This window comes from Cervus elaphus, chromosome 33 (genome assembly GCF_910594005.1).
Source record: "Cervus elaphus chromosome 33, mCerEla1.1, whole genome shotgun sequence".
Taxonomy (NCBI): domain Eukaryota; kingdom Metazoa; phylum Chordata; class Mammalia; order Artiodactyla; family Cervidae; genus Cervus; species Cervus elaphus.
In genome coordinates, this window is record NC_057847.1 from 18,238,154 (window position 1) to 18,258,221 (window position 20,068).

At 37.2% G+C, this 20,068-nt stretch overlaps 1 protein-coding gene across 6 annotated transcripts in view; it reads left to right on the top strand.

Moving 5' to 3' along the window:
- PDE1A (phosphodiesterase 1A) overlaps positions 1–19,830 on the top strand; it is a 376,053-nt gene extending 356,223 nt beyond the window's left edge. For 5 of the 6 annotated variants that reach the window (XM_043894606.1, XM_043894604.1, XM_043894602.1 and 2 more), the window contains 2 exons: positions 15,905–16,018; positions 18,312–19,830. In XM_043894606.1, coding sequence (XP_043750541.1) covers positions 15,905–15,975 — 71 coding nt within the window. In that variant the 3' untranslated portion in view covers positions 15,976–16,018; positions 18,312–19,830. The remainder of the gene's footprint in view (positions 1–15,904; positions 16,019–18,311) is intronic. The other variant, XM_043894603.1, reaches the window with a different exon arrangement.
- Positions 19,831–20,068: the final 238 nt, after the last annotated feature.

The window sequence follows — 20,068 nt, forward strand, 5'->3', positions numbered from 1 at the left end:
TATTGTTTGGGGAATTACTCTTCTACTCCTTTTTCATTGTGATCCCCTAACAGCTGACTTAATGGTTATGATACTAGACTAGTAGGAACATCCCAATAATTAATTAGCTGAGGCTGGCTGGTGTCTAATACTGAAGAATGTATTGTCACAAAGAAATTATTTATTCTTACTCTCTGGATCTGCCTTCATAAAAATAAAAAAGGGAGGGGAGCTATCATTTACTCATCAGATGTAATTTCAAAGATAAGGCATATAATCATACTGAGGAAAGAAAAAAAAAATAGCACGTATTAAATCACATCCAAGAAAAGGCTGCATAGAGTCCAGACCCAGAACCCTGGAACTAGACCATCTTATTCATCTCTGTTCCGGTCACTTATTTCTAAGTAATCAACAAGTTATTTAATCTGTTTTCATTTGCTCATTTCTAAAGCGAGGATCGTAAAAATGACTGTTGTGAGAATTAAATGTCAATACATATCAAGTGTTTAGAATTTAGTGTTTTCTACTGTAGTTCTTTTTATTCTCCTGGACTCACATATATATCTCAAAATTATACGGAGGTCTTAAAAAAGAGGCTTCCTTAAGGAAGTATACTATGGAAAAGCGCTACCTGCTCATAAAACTCTGAAATGAGTTTCTGCTTAACTTACGAGAAAATGTGCAGCAGATCAATTCCATTAATCAATTGAGTGAATTACGGTAGAGTGAATTGATCTTGACTCTTCTATCAACTTCGATTCTTAAGTTAATCCATCAGGATAGCCCATAGAGTACATCCCGCAAATCTCTCTCAGATCCATTCAGTTTTCTGCATGAGTAAGGAAGGAATGGAACTGACTTATTCAAGTTACTCAATTTGTAGAGCCGAAATGTTTCACCTTTAACTAAATACTTTCTGTTCAGGATTCTGCCACTTAAGATACTTGCTTTTACTTTTTGTCGGCACAGAATCCTTTAGGAAAAGAAAACATTTCTAAAAAAGAGTATTTATTCTGCAGACCTCAGTTCAGTTCAGTTCAGTCGCTCAGTCGTATCCGACTCTTTGCGACCCCATGAATCGCAGCATGCCAGGCCTCCCTGTCCATCAAAAACTCCCGGAGTTTACTCAAACTCATGCCCATCGAGTTGGTGATGCCATCCAGCCATCTCATCCTCTCTCGTCCCCTTCTCCTCCTGCCCCCAATCCCTCCCAGCATCAGTGTCTTTTCTAATGAGTCAACTCTTTGCATGAGGTGGCCAAAGTATTGGAGTTTCAGCTTCAGCATCAGTCCTTCCAATGAACGCCCAGGACTGATCTCCTTCAGGATGGACTGGTTGGATCTCCTTGCAGTCCAAGGGACTTTCAAGAGTCTTCTCCAATACAACAGTCCAAAAGCATCAATTTGTCAGCGCTCAGCTTTCTTCACAGTCCAACTCTCACATCCATACATGGCCACTGGAAAAACCATAGCCTTGACCAGACAGACCTTTATTGGCAAAGTAATGTCTCTGCTTTTTAATATGCTATCCAGGTTGGTCATAACCTTCCTTCCAAGGAGTAAGTGTCTTTTAATTTCATGGCTGCAGTCACCATCTGCAATGATTTTGGAGCCCCAAAAAATAAAGTCTGACACTGTTTCCACTGTCTCCCCATCTATTTCCCATGAGGTGATGGGACCAGATGCCATGATCTTAGTTTTCTGAATGTTGAGCTTTAAGCTAAAATTTTCACTCTCCTCTTTCACTTTCATCAAGAGGTTTTTTAGTTCCTCTTCACCTTCTGCCATAAGGGTAGTGTCATCTGCATATCTGAGGCTATTGATATTTCTCCCGTCAATCTTAATTCCAGCTTGTGCTTCTTCCAGCCCAGTGTTTCTCATGATGTACTCTGCATATAAGTTAAATAAGCAGGATGACAATATACAGCCTTGACGTATTCCTTTTCCTATTTGGAACCAGTCTGTTGTCCCATGTTCAGTTCTAACTGTTGCTTTCTGACCTGCATATAGGTTTCTCAAGAGGCAGGTCAGGTGGTCTGGTATTCCCATCTCCTTCAGAATTTTCCACAGTTTATTGTGATCCACACAGTTGACGGCTTTGGCGTAGTCAATAAAGCAGAAATAGATATTTTTCTGGAACTCTCTTGCTTTTTCGATGATCCAGCAGATATTGGCAATTTGATCTCTGGTTCCTCTGCCTTTTCTAAAACCAGCTTGAACATCTGCAGACCTAAATGCTCTCAAATAGAAGACATTTTAGGTAATCCAGGAAACTTGGCTTGTGGCAATTCACTTTTTCCTCAAAAGAATATTTCACCATTGTAATTATTATCCCTTAAAGTGTGCCTAGAGTTAGACCTTATATACAGCCCAAACTTTTCAATTCTGAGTTTATTTCCTCTAGGAATGTTGTTCAGACTTTGACTAACATAATGTTGCCTTGTTAACTATGGGAATCTAGGAAATTCCCAGAAGTCATGCGAAAAAAAAGATTTACAGGGGAAGTCTTTGACCTTTCCTCAGTCAGTTCAGTCGCTCAGTCGTGTCCAACTCTTTGTGACCCCATGGACTGCAGCATGCCAGACTTCCCTGTCCATCACCAACTCCCGGAGCTTACTCAAACTCATGTCCATCAAGTTGGTGATGCCATCCAATCATCTAATCCTATGTTGTCTCCTTCTCCTCCTGCCTTCAATCTTTCCCAGCATCAGGGTCTTTTCTAGGAGTCAGTTCTTTGCGTCAGGTGGCCAAAGTATTGCAACTTCAGCTTCAGCATCAGTCCTTCCAATAAATATTCAGGACTGGTTTCCTTTAAGACTGACTGGTTTAATCTTGCAGTCCAAGGGACTCAAGAGTTTTCTCCAACACCACAGTTCAAAAGCATCAATTCTTCAGTGCTCAGCTTTCTTTATGATCCAATTCTCACATCCATACATGACTACTGGAAAAACCCTAGCTCTGACTAGATGGGCCTTTGTTGGCAAAGTAATGTCTCTGCTTTTCAATATTCTGTCTAGGTTTGTCACAGCTTTTCTTTCAAGGAGCAAGCGTCTTTTAATTTGGTGGCTGCAGTCACCTGCGGTAATTTTGTATCCCAAGAAAATAGTCTGTCACTCTTTCCGTTGTTTCCCCATCTATTTGCCATTAGTGATGGGTGTGGATGCCATGAAGTTCATTTTTTGAATGTTGAGTTTTAAGCCAGCTTTTTCACTCTCCTATTTCACTTTCATCAAGAGGCTGTTAGTTCCTCTTCACTTTCTGCCATAAGGGTGGTATCATCTGCATATCTAAGTTTGTTGATATTTCTCCCAGCAATCTTGATTCCAGCTTGTGCTTCATCCAGCCTGGCATTTTGCATGATCTTTCTTAGATATATTTAATTTCTCTGAAGAAATTATGAAAAGTGTAGGGGAAAAGAAAAATGATCCAATAATTCTCTTCAACTGAGGTTTAGTACATAAGCCTTCTAGGGAAAATGGTGAAAACATTCAAGAATCTGATGCTCAAACTTTATTTCTATATCATCTCCAAAACCCAACCTAGGCTCATTTTGTAGCAAGATAACTTATAATGAGTGACCTTTGAAGAGTTGGGCTACTTGTGATTTGTATCAAGAAACTTTTGTGAAAGTTGAAGAGAGAAATTGAGCACAAGAACCCACACAATAATAATATCTCATTACTTTGGACATGGAATTCTTTCAGAAGTGTTCTGTGTCCACATATCGCCCTTCTATCTGGACTAAGCATCTATGCAGGTGCTGGTTACAGAAATCCCAGAGTCATCCATAAGAAATAAAAATCTCATAAAATAAAAGAAGTTCAACAAAAATAAGGTAATAGTTTGGTGTTTTCTTCAATGTAGAGATAAGAGAGTATCTATAAACAGGTGAAAAGGAAGGACAGGGAAGCCTGGTGTATTGTAGTCCATGGGATGACAGAGTCAGACACAACTTAGTGACTGAACAAAAACAGCAACAATTTTAAATAAGTTCACCTCCATCTTGAAACCTGCCTGGTGGCTCAGACAGTAAAGACTCTGCCTGCAATGCAGAAGACCTGGTTCAATTCGGGTTTGGAAATATTTCCAAGGCCCCGAAAATAAAGAAGTTTTTCCTTAAAAATAACGGAACATTTCCTTGGGCTTCCCTGGTGGCTCAGATGGTAAAGAGTCTGCCAGCAATGCAGAAGACCCGGGTTCGATCCCTGGGTCCAGAAGATCCGCTGGAGAAGGGAATGGCAACCCATTCCAGTATCCTAGATTGGGAAATTCCATGGACAGAAGAAACTAACGGGCTACAGTCGATGGGATTGCAAGGAGTTGGACACATCTAAGCAGCTAACACACACATCCATCATGAAAGTAATTCTGTTACATTAGCCATTGTGGTTTAGAGATCACACTGCTCCCACAATCCTGGCTAAATGTCACCGATCAATAAAGTGCTCTGTGACTAATTGCTTAAAGTGCTTTTATTTTAAAGCATGGCTTTACAAATTATAAACGTACTGCAATAGGAACAAATTGCATGCATGACCAGGAGAAGCAATTTATTCTACTACTAATTACAACTAATTATAAGTAGACAAGGTACTCTACATACTTTTCTTCAAAACAGCCCCTCATCAGAGGCAGCCTAAGTTAGGAGGAACATGTACATAGGAGAGAAAGAATACGTGGAAGGCATTTTGTGAGAACATTAGTCTTTCTCATTCCAGATTAGATAGCTGGATACATGAGACTGGTTTCTACTTTGGCTGACTCTTAGACCTTGATCAGTGTAGTTATCAACTAAGCCTTCTAAGATTTGGTGACTAAAACTAAACAAGACAGAAAAAAACAATTGTTTGGGCATTTAATATCCTGAAGTCAATTCAGTCTGTATGTTTGTCAAAAAATATGAATAAAATATCATCAGGTATATCTAAAGCCTCCTCGAATTTTGGATTATGCACACCCCTAATATTTTGTGAATCTCTTTTTCTGTAGTAAGTACCTACTTGCTGAAAATTATGTATTCAGCTTGATGAAGATTGTAAGTGGTGTTGTCTCCAAGGGGAAAATGACAAACAAAATCAATTCATAACTCTTTCTTCTCTCGTCTTTCATAGATGGAAAATCATACCCAAAAAACTGCTCTCTCCACTGAAGAATTTGATCAGAAACACTAAAAAATTAATAATTTGTGATGTTTGCAGTCTTAGAAACAATTCATTGTTCTTGCTATGTATGAATATGCATGGAAAATAGTGTATGCAGTTTGCGATCCCTAAGGTCTGCAGTTGATGGTGTTGCAGGATGGAAGTCAGAAATCACCGAGACAGAAATGGTGGTGGAATTTTCACATTTACACCTTTTGACTTTTTCAGTGTACTTACCTCAGTCATATATTTATGCTAGATTTTAAATAGAATAACTTCTCATTACTCCCAGAGAAAGGGAATGTCTATTATTTCTTCTCCATGGTATGAAAATATGGCAAGAGAATATTTGGGTCCTTCTTGAACCCTTCACTTTGAAATACCCCTGAATATAGGCCTTGTGTGGGTCTTGGAATCTGAGTCTTAGCCTGTCTGTCCTGCAGGTGTTACTATAGGAAGTAATAGTAAAAAGAAAGTTTTGTTTTGTAGGGAGTGCTGCTCACCTTTCTTACTCATTCTTTTCTGAAGAACTGAATCTTGAATCTTAATAGCTTGTCAGAACAGGAAGATTAAAAACGGCATGTTTTTTCAACTTCAGTCTTTGCACTGTATTTCTCCAGGCAACACAGAATACTATTGCTCTTTTAGAAACCTGCCCCTTTGGGTCAGAGAGTTAACACTGTGTGACCAAACTATTTGATTTAATTCATGACTCTGAGGTTGAAGGCTTAGTTTGGCTCCTTAGCTGGTATGTGACTTTGGGCAATAGAAATTTTGGGGAGGATTAAAGGGTAAAATATAAGGAGCATTGGACATAGTGCTTGGTACATGGTAACCATTCTTTGAATATTAACTACTGTTTTTGCTGTTGCTGGTAATACTGTTATTAATAGCAATAAACTTTGCAACTGTTACTTATTAACCTACATTCTAACAGATCACTTATGATTTAATAAATCAATATGTAACAGCACATTCATGTTAAAAATACATGTAGACAGACTTTAATAAAGATTTGAAATTTAAAGTTGTTTATATATTAATATTGTATACTTTTTAAACGTTTAGTATAAAGACCTAGTGGAGAAGGAAATGGCAACACACTCCAGTATTCTTGCCCGGAGAATTCCACGGACAGAAAAGCCTGGCAGGCTGCAGTCCATGGGGCCGCAAAGAGTCAGACACAACAGAGCAACTAACGCATACACTGATAAAGACCTAGAGTTTAAAGTCTGATCATATCTTCCTCATGTTCATGTTTGGGCCCTTTTAAAATACAAGAGCTCAGAACCTTATGGAATATTGTAGGCTAGAGATTGTGGATAAGTGGGAAGATTATATAATGTGCATTCAGCATTGGTTTTTCTAACATTATTAAAATTGAATAATTTAAGAAATAAATTCCTGATTCTAGTAGCATAATGTTATAAAATCTCACACTGAAAGTAAAAACTTAAACTATTTTTTTTAACTTTCAAATTGAGTAGAATTGATGACAAAGCAGTAAAATAAAGAATCGATCTTTTAATAGTTCCCTAGAGCCAGGAAACATGGATAATACTCTATTCTACATGTATAGGGGAGTGAGAATTAATGACTTATGCTTAGAACAATAACCCTCAGGGTTTTTAGCAGGGTTATCTATTATTAAAACAAATTCAATTATGTTCAGTATTCTCCATTTAGGCACAAAAGTAGATTTGCATTAAACATTTTTACTGAAGGCAGTTGAGATCTCTTTTTTTCTTAATCCAGGTTCAAATAGAAAACCTAATTAACTAGAATACTAAAAGCAAAGCCAAAATGTTTTAATCAATTTGCAATTTTTCCCAACTTTTAACTTTTGAAACTAGTTTAGATGAATACCCCAAATTAGTATTCTTTATGTATTTTTCCTCTCTTCGTCTATAAAAAATAAAGAAAATGTGAATTTTTGGCACACTTCTCAGACTCAGTTTTCATCCTATATTTTCCCTGATTGAAAAAGTAGAGAAGGCCCATATTGCCTTTCACAGCAAATTGGTTCTAAGAGCCAAATCTTAAAATACCCGCAACTGTTTCCCATCACTCTTTACAGCAAAGCATGATTTGAGTGATTTTCATTTCACTACCCTGAACCTTCTTTCTCCATCTTCCCTACCTTCAGAGATAATCAATGCCCTTACGTTTTCACCATCTCTCTGCCACCAGAGCCTATTTTCTAAAAATAGAACTACCATGTGCATGCTTGCTTAGCAGTTACAGTCATGTCTGACTCTTTACGACTCAATGGATTGTAGCCCACCAGGCTCCTCTGTCCATGGGATTCTCCAGGCAGGACTACTGGAGTGGGTTGCCATGCCCTCCTCCAGGGGATCTCCCCAGTCCAGGAATCAGACCCAGGGATCAAATCCCCCGTCTCTGGCATTGCAGGCAGATTATTTACCACTGTGCCACTGGGGAAACAACTACCATATGAACCAGCAATCCCACCACTGGGCATGTACCCTGAGAAAACCGTAATTCAAGAAGACACACACATCCCAATGTTCACTGCAGCACTATTTATAATAACTAGGACAGGGAAGCAATTTAGATGTCCGTCTACAGATGAATGGATAAAGAAGATGTGGTACATATATACCATGGAATATTAGCCATAAAAAGGAATGAAACTGTCATTTGTAGTGATGTGGATGAGCCTAGAGTCTGTAATACAGAGTGGAAATATGTCAGAAAAAGAAAAACAAAATATCATATATTAATGAGATAATTGGATGGCATCATTGATGCAATGGACATGAGTTTGAACAGACTCTGGGAGATAGTGAAGGACAGGGAAGCCAGGCATGCTGCAGTCCACGGAATCGCAAAGAGTTGGACATGACTTAGTGACTGAACAACAAAAATACATATATATGGAATCTAGAAAAATGGTACTGATGAACCTTTGTGCAGGGCAGGAATAGAGACACAGACATAGAGAACTGACTTGTGGACACAGGGAGGGAAGAAGAGGGTGGAACAAATTGAGAGCGTTGCATTGACATTTATTTTAATACACTACTATGTGTAAAGGGCTTCCCAGATGGCGCTAGTGGTAAAGAATCCACCTGCCAATGCAGGAGATGCAAGACACACAGGTTCGACCCCTGGGTCCAGAAGATCCCCTGGAGTAGGAAGTGGCAACCCACTTCAGGATTCTCACCTGGAAAATTCCATGGACAGAGGAGCCTGACGGGCTACAGTCCATGGGGTTTCAAAGAGTCGGATACAACTGAACAACTAACACCATGTATAAAATAGATATCTAGTGGGAAGCTGCTGCATAATACAGAGAGCTCAAGTTGGTAATCTGTGATGACCTAGATGGGTGGGATGGTGGGGGTGGCTCGAGAGGAAAGTCTACGGAAGATGATGGACAGGGAAGCCTGGTGCGCTGCAGTCGGTGGGGTCGCAAAGAGTTGGACACGACTTAGCTACTGAACTACAATAGGTGATTCACGTTGTTGTATAGCAGAAACTAACACAGCATTGTAAAGCAATTATACTCTAATAAATAAATTAAAAAGAGACCTGTGATTCAGTCAGACAAATCCCATCTGGGAATAAGTATTTCAATAGATATTAGAGCATTCTCCTAAAAGAATGGTGCTGAAGGAGAAATTATTACTTTAGTTATATTGGGTAGGAACACTAAGCCAAGTTTTCTCAACTGGGCTTCACTTCTTCCTTGGTGCATCTCTTTCTTCCCAGTCTCTTGCCTTCGTTCATGTTTGGCTTGTGTATCTCACCTCCCTACTCCCCTTGTTAGGAGAATATTCCTATCTTCATGCCACCAAAACACATGCATCCTGTAGACCCAATTTTAGACTGAACTCTTTTAAGGAGCCAGTTCATTACTGCTCTACATTGTTTTAACTCTAGTTTCAATGGAACTTTCAGATTTCTGGCTGTTGGATGTGGTACTGGGTCTCTAAGTTGAGCGACATGTTATTGAAAGGCAGTTGAGTATAGAAAGAAATCTTTACTTTCCACAGATCATGTCTAATCAGCTCTGTGTACAACTCACCACATCTTTAGGTGCCTAACACATGTGGACTGGGATTCATTCTGGCATTTGCCAGTGTGAATCAGTGTGTTTTGTATTGCTTTAGTGAACCAAAAAATAATTAGCCATTTCTTGATTTGTGTCTTATGTAACACTTTGTGAAATAAGGTGTTACTTCCTCTAACTTTATAGGGTTGTAACTAGCACATTTGGAAATGGGTGGAATTTTTCTTCAGCAGCCTCACCTTTTTTTTCTTCTCATCTCTCTTGGTGTTTAGCATTCACTCCTTCCTTTGTTTACTATTATCTTCATGCATGAAGCAAAATTTATCCTCAGGCAGAAAATATACAACTATTTACTCTCAAGAGGCATTTAAATGAAGAGTAGTTTCTCCTGGTGTGAAGATTTCTTATTCCCAACCTATAAAGCAAATTGTGTCATACAGATGCCGAAACACTGATTAGAATCAGAAGCACTGATTTATCTCACATTACATTTCTCCAATGACTGTAGCTTTCAAATCCTAGATCATATATTCTTTCTAGTTATTGGCAACATAAGCTATATAAATGGAGCAAAAATAGAACTGGATCAACCTAGACGGATCTACCTGCCTGAGCAAACACTACTATATGAGCAAAAGTAGTATTTTTCTTTTTCAAAAAATATATTTATTTATTTGGTTGTGTCAGGAATTAGTTGTAGCAAGTGGGATATTGTGTTATGTGTTATGTTCTGTTACATGGCATCTTTCACTGGGGACACAGACACTCTAGTTGTAGTGCTTGGGCTTAGTTGCTCTGAAGCATGTGAGATCCTGGCTCCCTGACCAGGGGTTGAACCCACATCCCTTGCATTGCAAGGCAGATTTTTAACCACGTGGACCACCAGTAAAGTCCTAAGGTAGTATTTTTCTTATGAAGAAATGAGAATGCAGTATAACTTGGAACTAGTGTTTCTGTTGAAAAGATTACACAAACTGATTTTTGGCCAAGTATTTTTCAAGCACTGTTTGTTGTTGCTGCTTAATATGGAAAATTAACTGGAGTATTTTTAAGGGATAATATGGGGGACTGTCTCCCAAACCCTTCTAGGCCATGGTGCCTTGGAGTAGTCAGTTATCACTTCTCACTGTGTTTTTCTCATGCCTAAGATGGAAATTATGCTGATAGTTTTACTACTGTATGTAGGGATTGTTGAATCAGACAAGAGAGAAATATGTGAAGGCAAATATTGATACAAACCATTAAATTAAATCAATTATTGTGTTTTTTATACCTACAGATATAAAAAACTCTTTGTTAGTTATGACTTCTACATATTAGGAAAACACAACAAGCACATGAAAACGGTTATTTCTTTCAGTTCTTTTCAGTTCAGTTCAGTCGCTCAGTCATGTCCAACTCTTTGAGACCCCATGAACCATGAACCATAGCACGCCAGGCCTCCCTGTCCATCACCAACTCCCGGAGTCCACCCAAACCCATGTCCATTGAGTCAGTGATGCCATCCAGCCATTTCATCCTCTGTCATCCCCTTCTCTTCCTGCTCTCAATCTTTCCCAGCATCAGGGTCTTTTTCAATGAGTCAGCTCTTCGCATCAGGTGGTCAAAGTATTGGAGTTTCAGCTTCAACATCAGTCCTTCCAATGAATATTCAGGACAGATTTACTTTAGGATGGACTGCTTGGATCTCCTTGCAGTCCAAGGGACTCTCAAGAGTCTTCTCCAACACCATAGTTCAAAAGCATCAATTCTTCAGTGCTCAGCTTTCTTTATAGGCCAACTGTCACATCCATACATGACCACTGGAAAAACCATAGCTTTGACTAGATGGACCTTTGTTGACAAAGTAATGTCTCCGCTTTTCAATATGCTGCCTAGGTTGGTCATAACTTTCCTTCCAAGGAGCAAGCATCTTTTAATTTCATGGCTGCAATCACCATCTGCAGTGATTTTGGAGCCCAGAAAAATTAAGTCAGCCACTGTTTCCACTGTTTCCCCATCTATTTGCCATGAAGTGACAGGACCAGATGCCATGATCTTAGTTTTCTGAATATTGAGCTTTAAGTCAACTTTTTCACTTTCATCAAGAGGCTCTTTAATTCTTCTTCACTTTCTGCCATAAGGGTGGTATCATCTGCATAGCTGAGGTTATTGATATTTCTCTTGGCAGTCTTGATTCCAGCTTGTGCTTCCTCCAGCCCAGCATTTCTCATGATGTACTCTGAATATAAGTTAAATAAGCAGGGTGACAATATACAGCCTTAATGTACTCCTTTTCCTATTTGGAACCAGTCTATTATTTCTTTGGGTATTATTATTTAGGACAAAACCAATCTTTGAAAAGAGAGTAGGTTTAAAGTCTGTGTGTAAAAAAATATTAGTAACTAAGAATAAATGACAGATACGGCAGGAATGGTGAAGGTGGTATGTTAATGACTGTAGTTTGGGAAATGGTAAAGCTAGAGGGCAAGATTCTGGTTTGACTTTGTCAGAGAGATCCAGCCATTAGGTAGCCTTGACACCTGAGGCAGATGACTCGACCTACATCTCTTTCTATAGTTTGCCATGAAGATTCAGGGAATTAAGATGAATGAAGCACTTAAAATAGTGCCCACCACCTAGCAGTTGTTCACAAAGTGTTGTTATTGTTCTGTTTTCAATGTATAATAATTTATCCCAGCAGATTGTTTTTTAAATAAGAGTTCAACAAGACCATAACTGGACAGCTGGAGTCTCTAATACCCAGCTGATCACGTGCCTTATGTTATTCCCTACAAGTATTGTTTTTATCATCTATGAGGCTAATGTATTATATTAGAGTTACTAATATAATAGTGAGCTCAGATTGCAGGCTGAGTTTAGATCAGCTAAATTTAGAGGATTTCTGTTTATTTGGGTAGATCTGTCCCTCCTATGAGCACTATCCTCTCCCTACACCCCACCAATTTTACACTATGTTTATAAAGCAAAAACCATATTTCCATCCTTTTACAAATTATTTTTTTCAAATTTCAACATTTAGATGACACCTAAAAGCTCTTTGAGATGAACAGAATTATCTGTTTCCTTATTTGCACTACTTTTTTCCTGGCTATCAGAAGAGCTTCTATGCACTTGCTTTGAGCAAACCCATTGCATTCATTCCTAAGGTGTAGCTTTCTATGTATGTGAACTTGCAAATCTCTTTACTAAAATGAAGTTCCAAGATCACTTTATGGGTTTCTTTGAAATAATAGTGACTTGAAAGTAACCAATTTTGACTTCAGTTTATCTATTAATATTTGTGATCTGCACTGAAGGAAATCACTTGATTTCTGGGACCGATTCTTACCCATAAAATGAAGTTAGACTAGGTCAAAGATTTTAACCTAGGTTATATAGATGGAGTCTATACATTTGGACAGTGATTTTTTTACTAACCTACAATGAAAATTTAGGATTTCCTTCATTTGTAGGCAACAATACGCAGAGTAACGTTTGTAATAGTTGTGTTTGTCACCAATGGACTTAGTCACTTAGTCATATCCGATTCTTTTCAATCTCATGGACTGTAGTCCGCCAGGCTCCTCTGTCCTTGGGATTTTTCATGCAAGTAAACTGGAGTAGGTTGCCAGTTCCTCCTCCAGGGGATCTTCCTGACCCAGGGATCGAACCCATGTCTCCTTATTGCAGGAAGATTCTTTACCTTCTGAGCCATTGGTGAAGCCTGTCACCAATGGAATCATCATTATTTTCATAACATTTAAATTCATGAAGAAACATTATAGTATCCTTTGATCTTATTTTTTCAGAATTATATAGATGATAGACCTGCAGCTAGACCTTGTTATTTAATGAATTAATGAAAAAGCACATATGTTACTGTATCGTATCTTAAGGATTACTTGAAGATGTTGATAATTATATTTGATATAAATGAAATCCTTTATATTTCATTTATTTGTGAATTTTATTTTAAGGAAATCATAGGTTTTACCAAACTAAAAGAGGGGACAATTCAAAACTGTATGGGACCTTGCATTATAAGGATGTTTCTTAGAAGGTCTTTTACACAGACCACTCTTTGGTCATGAATATTATCTAAAATGTGATGAATTTATCTAAAATTGATGAATGTGATAAATTGAAAAATGCAAATAATTTCTTTTCTGACAGAATGATATCATATTTCAGAATGATATGGCTTTCTCTTTTTATGAAAGCCTAAGAGTCACTTTCAAAGAGTATTATCCAAGTTAGTTGTAAAGTCTTCTATAACTAAAGATTTATTAACTAAAAGTAATATGATTTGAATATGCTGAAGACCTGAATTCAGTATTTTCCTAAGCATTCTGGCTGACATGCAATTGACTGGTAATGTTATGTATGTGCCCCTGAAACATCTGAAATTTTACAGTTTCAAGGAACAGGTTGTTTTTTCCCAGGGCTACATAAGTCTTGTCTTGGGTTGGTCAGTTTTAAATCACTACTTTCCTAATTGTGTGTATGGAATTACTCTGGGATGTAGCCTATGTAACATTTTTATAATGCTGTGTTTTAACCATTTGTTATTTTACTCCTCTTCCATTCTTTTATTACTGGTGAGCTTTTTATCCACTAGAAATAAGAGCTTTTGGTTATTGGTAAACCTCAGTGTCTTTTGTCCACCATAAAAGGTTCTCAAAAATTTTGAGAGGATTACTTACTTATATTTCTTTCTTTTAATTCAATCTTTTTTTCCACTCTGTTCTGTTCTGTTCTATTTTTTTCTCTTCTAATCTAGTCATAAGTAGCAAGATTTAAATCAGAAGTTTAAGACAAGACTAGATGATAAATGTGAGAAATACATTGACTTGGGAAGCAGAAATTTCAAAGAAGATCCAAAAGTCAATTATAGGGTGCCTATAGCCATCACCCAATTCAAATAATTGAAAAGGTCAGGTTGTTGATAGTTAGAATAGGATTTGTGAGGAAACGTTCTTTAATGCATTCTCTGCTATTGGGAAAGGTATAGAAATTCTTCCCTCTTCACCTCAAATCAAAGGAAGATAGTTTCACCCTTGGAGAGCTTGAAGTAAAGGGGATATTGGGAATGGAATCTGTATCTTATGTGAGAGATATAAGAGGTTAGAAGATGACAGGTAAGCTGAAAGAGAGGAAGCTATGTAGATTTCAGCCTTTCCTCAACTAATTTATAGGAATAAAGGCCTAAAGAATGCTTCATGTGAACCAAATGTAGCGTATCTTTATTTGGAAGCATGATAGGGCCTCAGGAGACAGAATCTGGAGATGCACTAAGAAATTTCAAGGGGCTGTGGACATTGTAAAGGAACACGTGTCCATGCCAAGGTTGTGAGAAGTCTCCAAGAGTGGTCCTTGGCAAGAAGTCACTGGAGAGCCCATGCATGTGCTCACAGAGTAGTCAGCTCTATACACCTGCCAGGTCTAGTGAATCCAAAGCCATCCTGCAGCGGTGGTCTTAGTCTTCCCTCTCTTGCTCCAGCTCAGGGGTCCAGGGTAGCCAGTTGACAGAGGACAAGCAACACTGCTTGCTGCTTGCTTAATAAATCCTGCCTGCTTGAGCTTAAAAGAATAAAGAAAGAAAGAAACATCAATCAAACTCTCCTCTCCCACCCCCCATCACCACAATTTCTAGGCTCTGCAACAAATCCAAGGTTGGGAAGAAGTTTTATCTTTTTTAAGGTTGATGTATATTGTATGTGACCAGACCTAAGACACTGGCAATTTAATGTGATCACACAATGTTTTTATTATCTAAGAATGATTGGAAAAGTCCTGATACTACCTAAAAGATTGAACCTGGGACAGAAGTTAAGTTTCCCCTGCTAAGTGTATTTTAAAGAGAGTAAAGGACAAAATAATTTTGTTTTGTGATAATATTCCTGTATGTTCACTAATTTTATGAACTCAGTAAAAATCTATTGCAGTTGAGACAATGCAGTCTTACAATATATCTTGGAAAAACAATCTCAAAATCAACTGGTGCAAAGTTTAATTGTCAACATGTTTTCAATCAAATTTTAGATGGAAAGAACATTCTATCATATATGACTATGACTATTTTTTGAAATATCAAAGTATTTTGAGTAATTGACTCAAAAACTAACTTCCGCTAATTTTTAACTTTCTCACATAATAATTCTCTTTTATCTGTACATTTTGCTTTGTGTTTCTATTTTTTTTATACATTCTCTGCAGCCTCTCTAGAAATGGAACATTTTCCATGCTACTTTTTTCTCAAAGTTTATATAGAAGCTGAGTGATTCTAAGATTATAAATTCCATTAGTTTGTTTTGACAGATGATGTATCTTAAACATTACATTCTCTTATACTCATTTTTTAAAATTCATAGCAACTAAGCAATGTGTGATATAAGACAATGAACTTTAGAGGGCTTGTTTGAAAGAATATATTTCAATTAAAAATATTTGGGAAAAACATGCATAATTTTTATGTTTGATTTAATAGATGCTTGAACATGCCTCATCTGTTTCATTTCTGTATCCCCAGATTAAATCTCAACTTCACAAATTTGTATAACCACCAGAAGATGACTTGTATACTCTATAAATCCACAGGCTGAAAAGAAAGTATTTGGTATCTTTGAAGAAATGTGCCACAGATCCATTATAAAATCTAGTCTTCAGTGTTTTACTGATCACTTCAGTTTCCTGACCTAATTAGGTTTTCCCCCTCAAGTCTATTTTGTTTTTGTTTATTTGTTGTTTGTGTGCTTATTTTTCAGGTGAACCTGATCCGCATAAGAACTCAGATCTAGTAAATGCCGAAGAAAAACATGCTGAGACACATTCATAGGTTTGAAACACCTTAAAGACATCTTTCATTATAAGTATGGGAGGTAATTTTATTTTTTAGATGAAACATTTATTTCTGAAGTGGATGGTTTGGAGAGTATCATTAGAAACAAAGTTATCTTATTTGAATATCCTTTTGGATTCTTTTCTTTTAAATCTCTATTTTCTGAGGCAAACCCTTAACAGGTAAGCTTTAAATATTTACTGTTTATCTTTTCAAAGGATTCTTGACTTACTCATCAATAAAAATTATATTTACTGAGACCTTTTAGTCCTTTAAAAATAATAAGCTATATCCTATGGGGAGATTTAATTCTGTTTTCTTTTACTACTTCATAAAAGAAATATGAATTTTTATACCAGTTTCCTTTTCTACTTCATGTAGGAAATATGAGTGTTTACATTGGGTGATAATAACAAAGCAAGTACATATTATAAAACATCAATATTTGCTAAAATCCATGGACATTGCAGCAATGATTATCTTTTTAAAAATTCAGCTTCTAGGGCTCACCTTTGGTTTACCAAATTACCAGCTCTGGGAGTGATGCCTTAGGAATCTGAATTTTTGATAATTTGATCTGTTGCAATTTCTACATACTGAAGTTGAGAACCACTCACTTGGGCAGAGAAGGTGCACGCAGCTAGAAAGGAGTTAGAAGGGAGGAATGTACTTTTATAGTGGAGATGTCTTAATGTCTGTTTAAAAATTATAAAAATGAGTCTTGCTATTGGCTTGATGGTGGAGGCAAGAAAAAATGCTAAAAAAAAAAAAAAGAAAGAAAAAATGCTGCAGGTACCATATCAAGTCTTTGAGATGTTATTAGTAGCACCTCAAATGTTGCTTTAAATCGATGAAGTTAAAATGTGATTAGCCATGACCGTTTTGTATATGCTGCATTTAGACTTACTTATGGCAAAGAAGGCATTTTTTAAAGGAAACAAATTCACAAGAAATCATGAAGCTATATTAAAGCTACATATGCCTAAAAAGCTCTGAGTTCAGGTCCCATTGCAGTCACAGAGGAATGAACAGAACTCCCAACCCCCCTATTTTATATAGTGAAAGTGCCTCAGCATGGTTGCAGCTGCCACCACTACAGTGAGCTGTTTTACAGATGTTTTCCACTGAGCATCACAATAAAGGGAACCTTGCACTATGAAAAAAAAGAAAAAAATGTGGTTAGCTTTTAAGACGAATCATTTCCCAGTATTCTTGAGTCAGTTGTAAGATTCTTGAATCGATACTAATAGTTTCACTAATAGCAACTATCAGTGTCAGGCACTGTGATGAAATCTTATATTTAGTCCTATCAACAGTTCCAGAGTTGGTGACTGTGATTAATAGTTTACATATGAATTGCGGATAGAAATCAAATCACAAAGTGGATAGAAATTTTAAAAACCAGCTCTATATTAAAAATTTTTAAGATATTGTCTTATATTGAAACTCCAATACTTTGGCCACCTGAGGCGAAGAGCTGACTCATTTGAAAAGTCCCTGATGCTGGGAAAGATTGAGGGAAGGAGGAGAAGGGGACGACAGAGGATGAGAAGGGGACGACAGAGGATGAGATGGTTGGATGGCATCACTGACTCAATGGACATGAGTTTGGGTAAACTCTGGGAGTTGGTGATGGACAGGGAGGCCTGGCATGCTGCAGTTCATGGAGTCGCAAAGAGTCAGACACGACTGAGTGATTGAACTGAACTGAACTGAGCTTGTATTAGTTAACAACAATTTCTCTCCATAACCTCCATCCAAACTTTAGACACACACACACATATACACACAAAAGAGATAGGAAGAGAAATTCCAACTGATATAAAAAGAATATCTATCATTTTCTGATAAATCTCTTATTTTTGTGAGGTCAGTAAAGTCCAACCTGAAATTGCCACACAATATTTGATGCCTATATGTGACTAAAACATGATCTTCCTTTTCATTTGGATTTTATTTCAGGATAATGAAAACAGCACTAAAATATTCTAAATCCTCAATTGTTCACAAATCTTTTTCTCCTCTTTCAACACACACTCAGAACAGGCCATTTTATGAACTCATATAAGAGACGAACATAAATTCTGAGCTAGGAATTCTAGCCACATAAATACACTCAAAGTTGTTATCAGAGATTTTCGCCAGTGCTTCTGCCATTGCTCTTTCTCCACAATTTGGCCTTCTTCAATCAAACCAGAGAAATTTTAAGGCAAAAGTTGGACATTTTCAAATTTGTATCACTTTCAACCCAGTTATTACATAGGCAACTATGCAATATATGTACAGAACATGAGGCATTTTAAAATTTTACTTTCTTGCTTTGTTTTACACAGAGTGCTGTAACTACAAAACTTTCAAGCTGCTAAGTAAAACGAAAGCAAAAACAAAGTTATAGAAAAATATTTTTGCAGCTCTGAGGCTATTTAGATTGTCCTTGTTGTTTTAAATACTTGGGAACCAAGTGAGAAGAGGGGCTGCTCAGAAGTTGTAGTTGAAGTCCTGAGACAACAATGAAGCATCAGAGCCCTGACTCTGTGACCTGATGAACTCTTCATTGTAACTCTCAAGCGGGGAAACCACAGCGAAACCTGTTCCTGAAAGCAGTGAACCCGCCTGTACCCACCACTGTTATTGCAAAGCACTGAAGCATCACCCACATGGGGGTCATCACAATGCAAGTCACACAAGACCGATGATCCAAGATGACAAGAACCTCCAGCCCTTGCTGGAGACAGACACTAGAACTGAGAATGAGATTTGCCTTCTGGGGTGTTAATCTCATCAGGATGTAACAAAATATATTACAGGTCAAGGGATAAGTGACAAGAAGTGTGTGTGTGTGTGCGCACATATGTGTGTGTGTACTCAAAACTGTCTGTGAAAATGGAAGCCCACACTTCTGCACAGAGAACATTGTTTGGTGTGAATTTATAATTTTACTACAAGCTGCAGCCATTGGAGACTGCTTCCTTGTCATGTTTTGCCTGAGCATGTGCAGAGCCTTGCCTTTGTTCCAAATTGAAGAACTACCTTTATTTGTTATTAGCTGCCAAGAAAGGTCAAGCCCAAGTAGGTGATGTAATTTTCACTGTACAAACTCTTCAATGATTGTGAGACTAAATGAATTTGTTTTTGTGACAGGTAGAAATTAGATGGAAAAGATCAAGAGTAGTCATCAATTAAAGAAGAAAGTGAAGGTGGATATGTCCATCCTAATGAGTTTTCTGTCGCACCTGCTTCTTCCCTGGGTTCCACAGTGCTAAGCAATATTTTAGAATGGATGCAATCAGAAGCTTTTAAGTCTAAGTAGTGGGATTTTATAACTCACAACTTAGATATCTTTTCATGTGTAAGCCATATTCTATATGCATATTAGGTATGCATTATTCTAATTTAAGATATATTTGTGCATAGACTGTGTATAAGATGCTTTTAAATGTTCTGTGAATAAGGTCCTTCGCTTTTGTTTCACCTGAAGCATATGTAGAACACAGATAAATAATTGCGTTGTATCGTAGATATTATAATGCAATTGATATTTTAAATGTAAGCAGTAAAGATTGATCTATAATGATGTGTTGCAGGGAAAATTTATAGATATGTACATCATGGTGACTTTTTGTCCTTTAACAATGGATTTCTTATTTCTATTTATGGAGAAACTGCAATTACTGCTTTTAATGTCTTTTTTAAGGTAGCTATTTACAAACTAGAAAATATTCTGCATTTAAAATAGAATCTGACTGTCTGGGAAGTCTAATTACTATTGTTCCTATTTGAGCCAGTTGTTTTTCATTAAAGGTATAGAATCTCTCAACAGAGAAATAAATGGAAACACTGCTTCTGAACTGTCATAGGAAACATGTCCACTTTGTTCCTATTAATACTTAAAGATATGTAGACTTTATAACTAAAACAATATAAGAGTATAATGAAGTCATTATTTTCTGTATATGGGTTTTAACCTAATTTTCCAGGCTATGTAACTTATAAGGCACTGTGACAGAACTTCCAGGGAATCCGAGAAAACATGCTTCATCCCTTCAGAAGAGTTGTCATGCTGTTGATGCATTTATTCCTTTTAAACTAA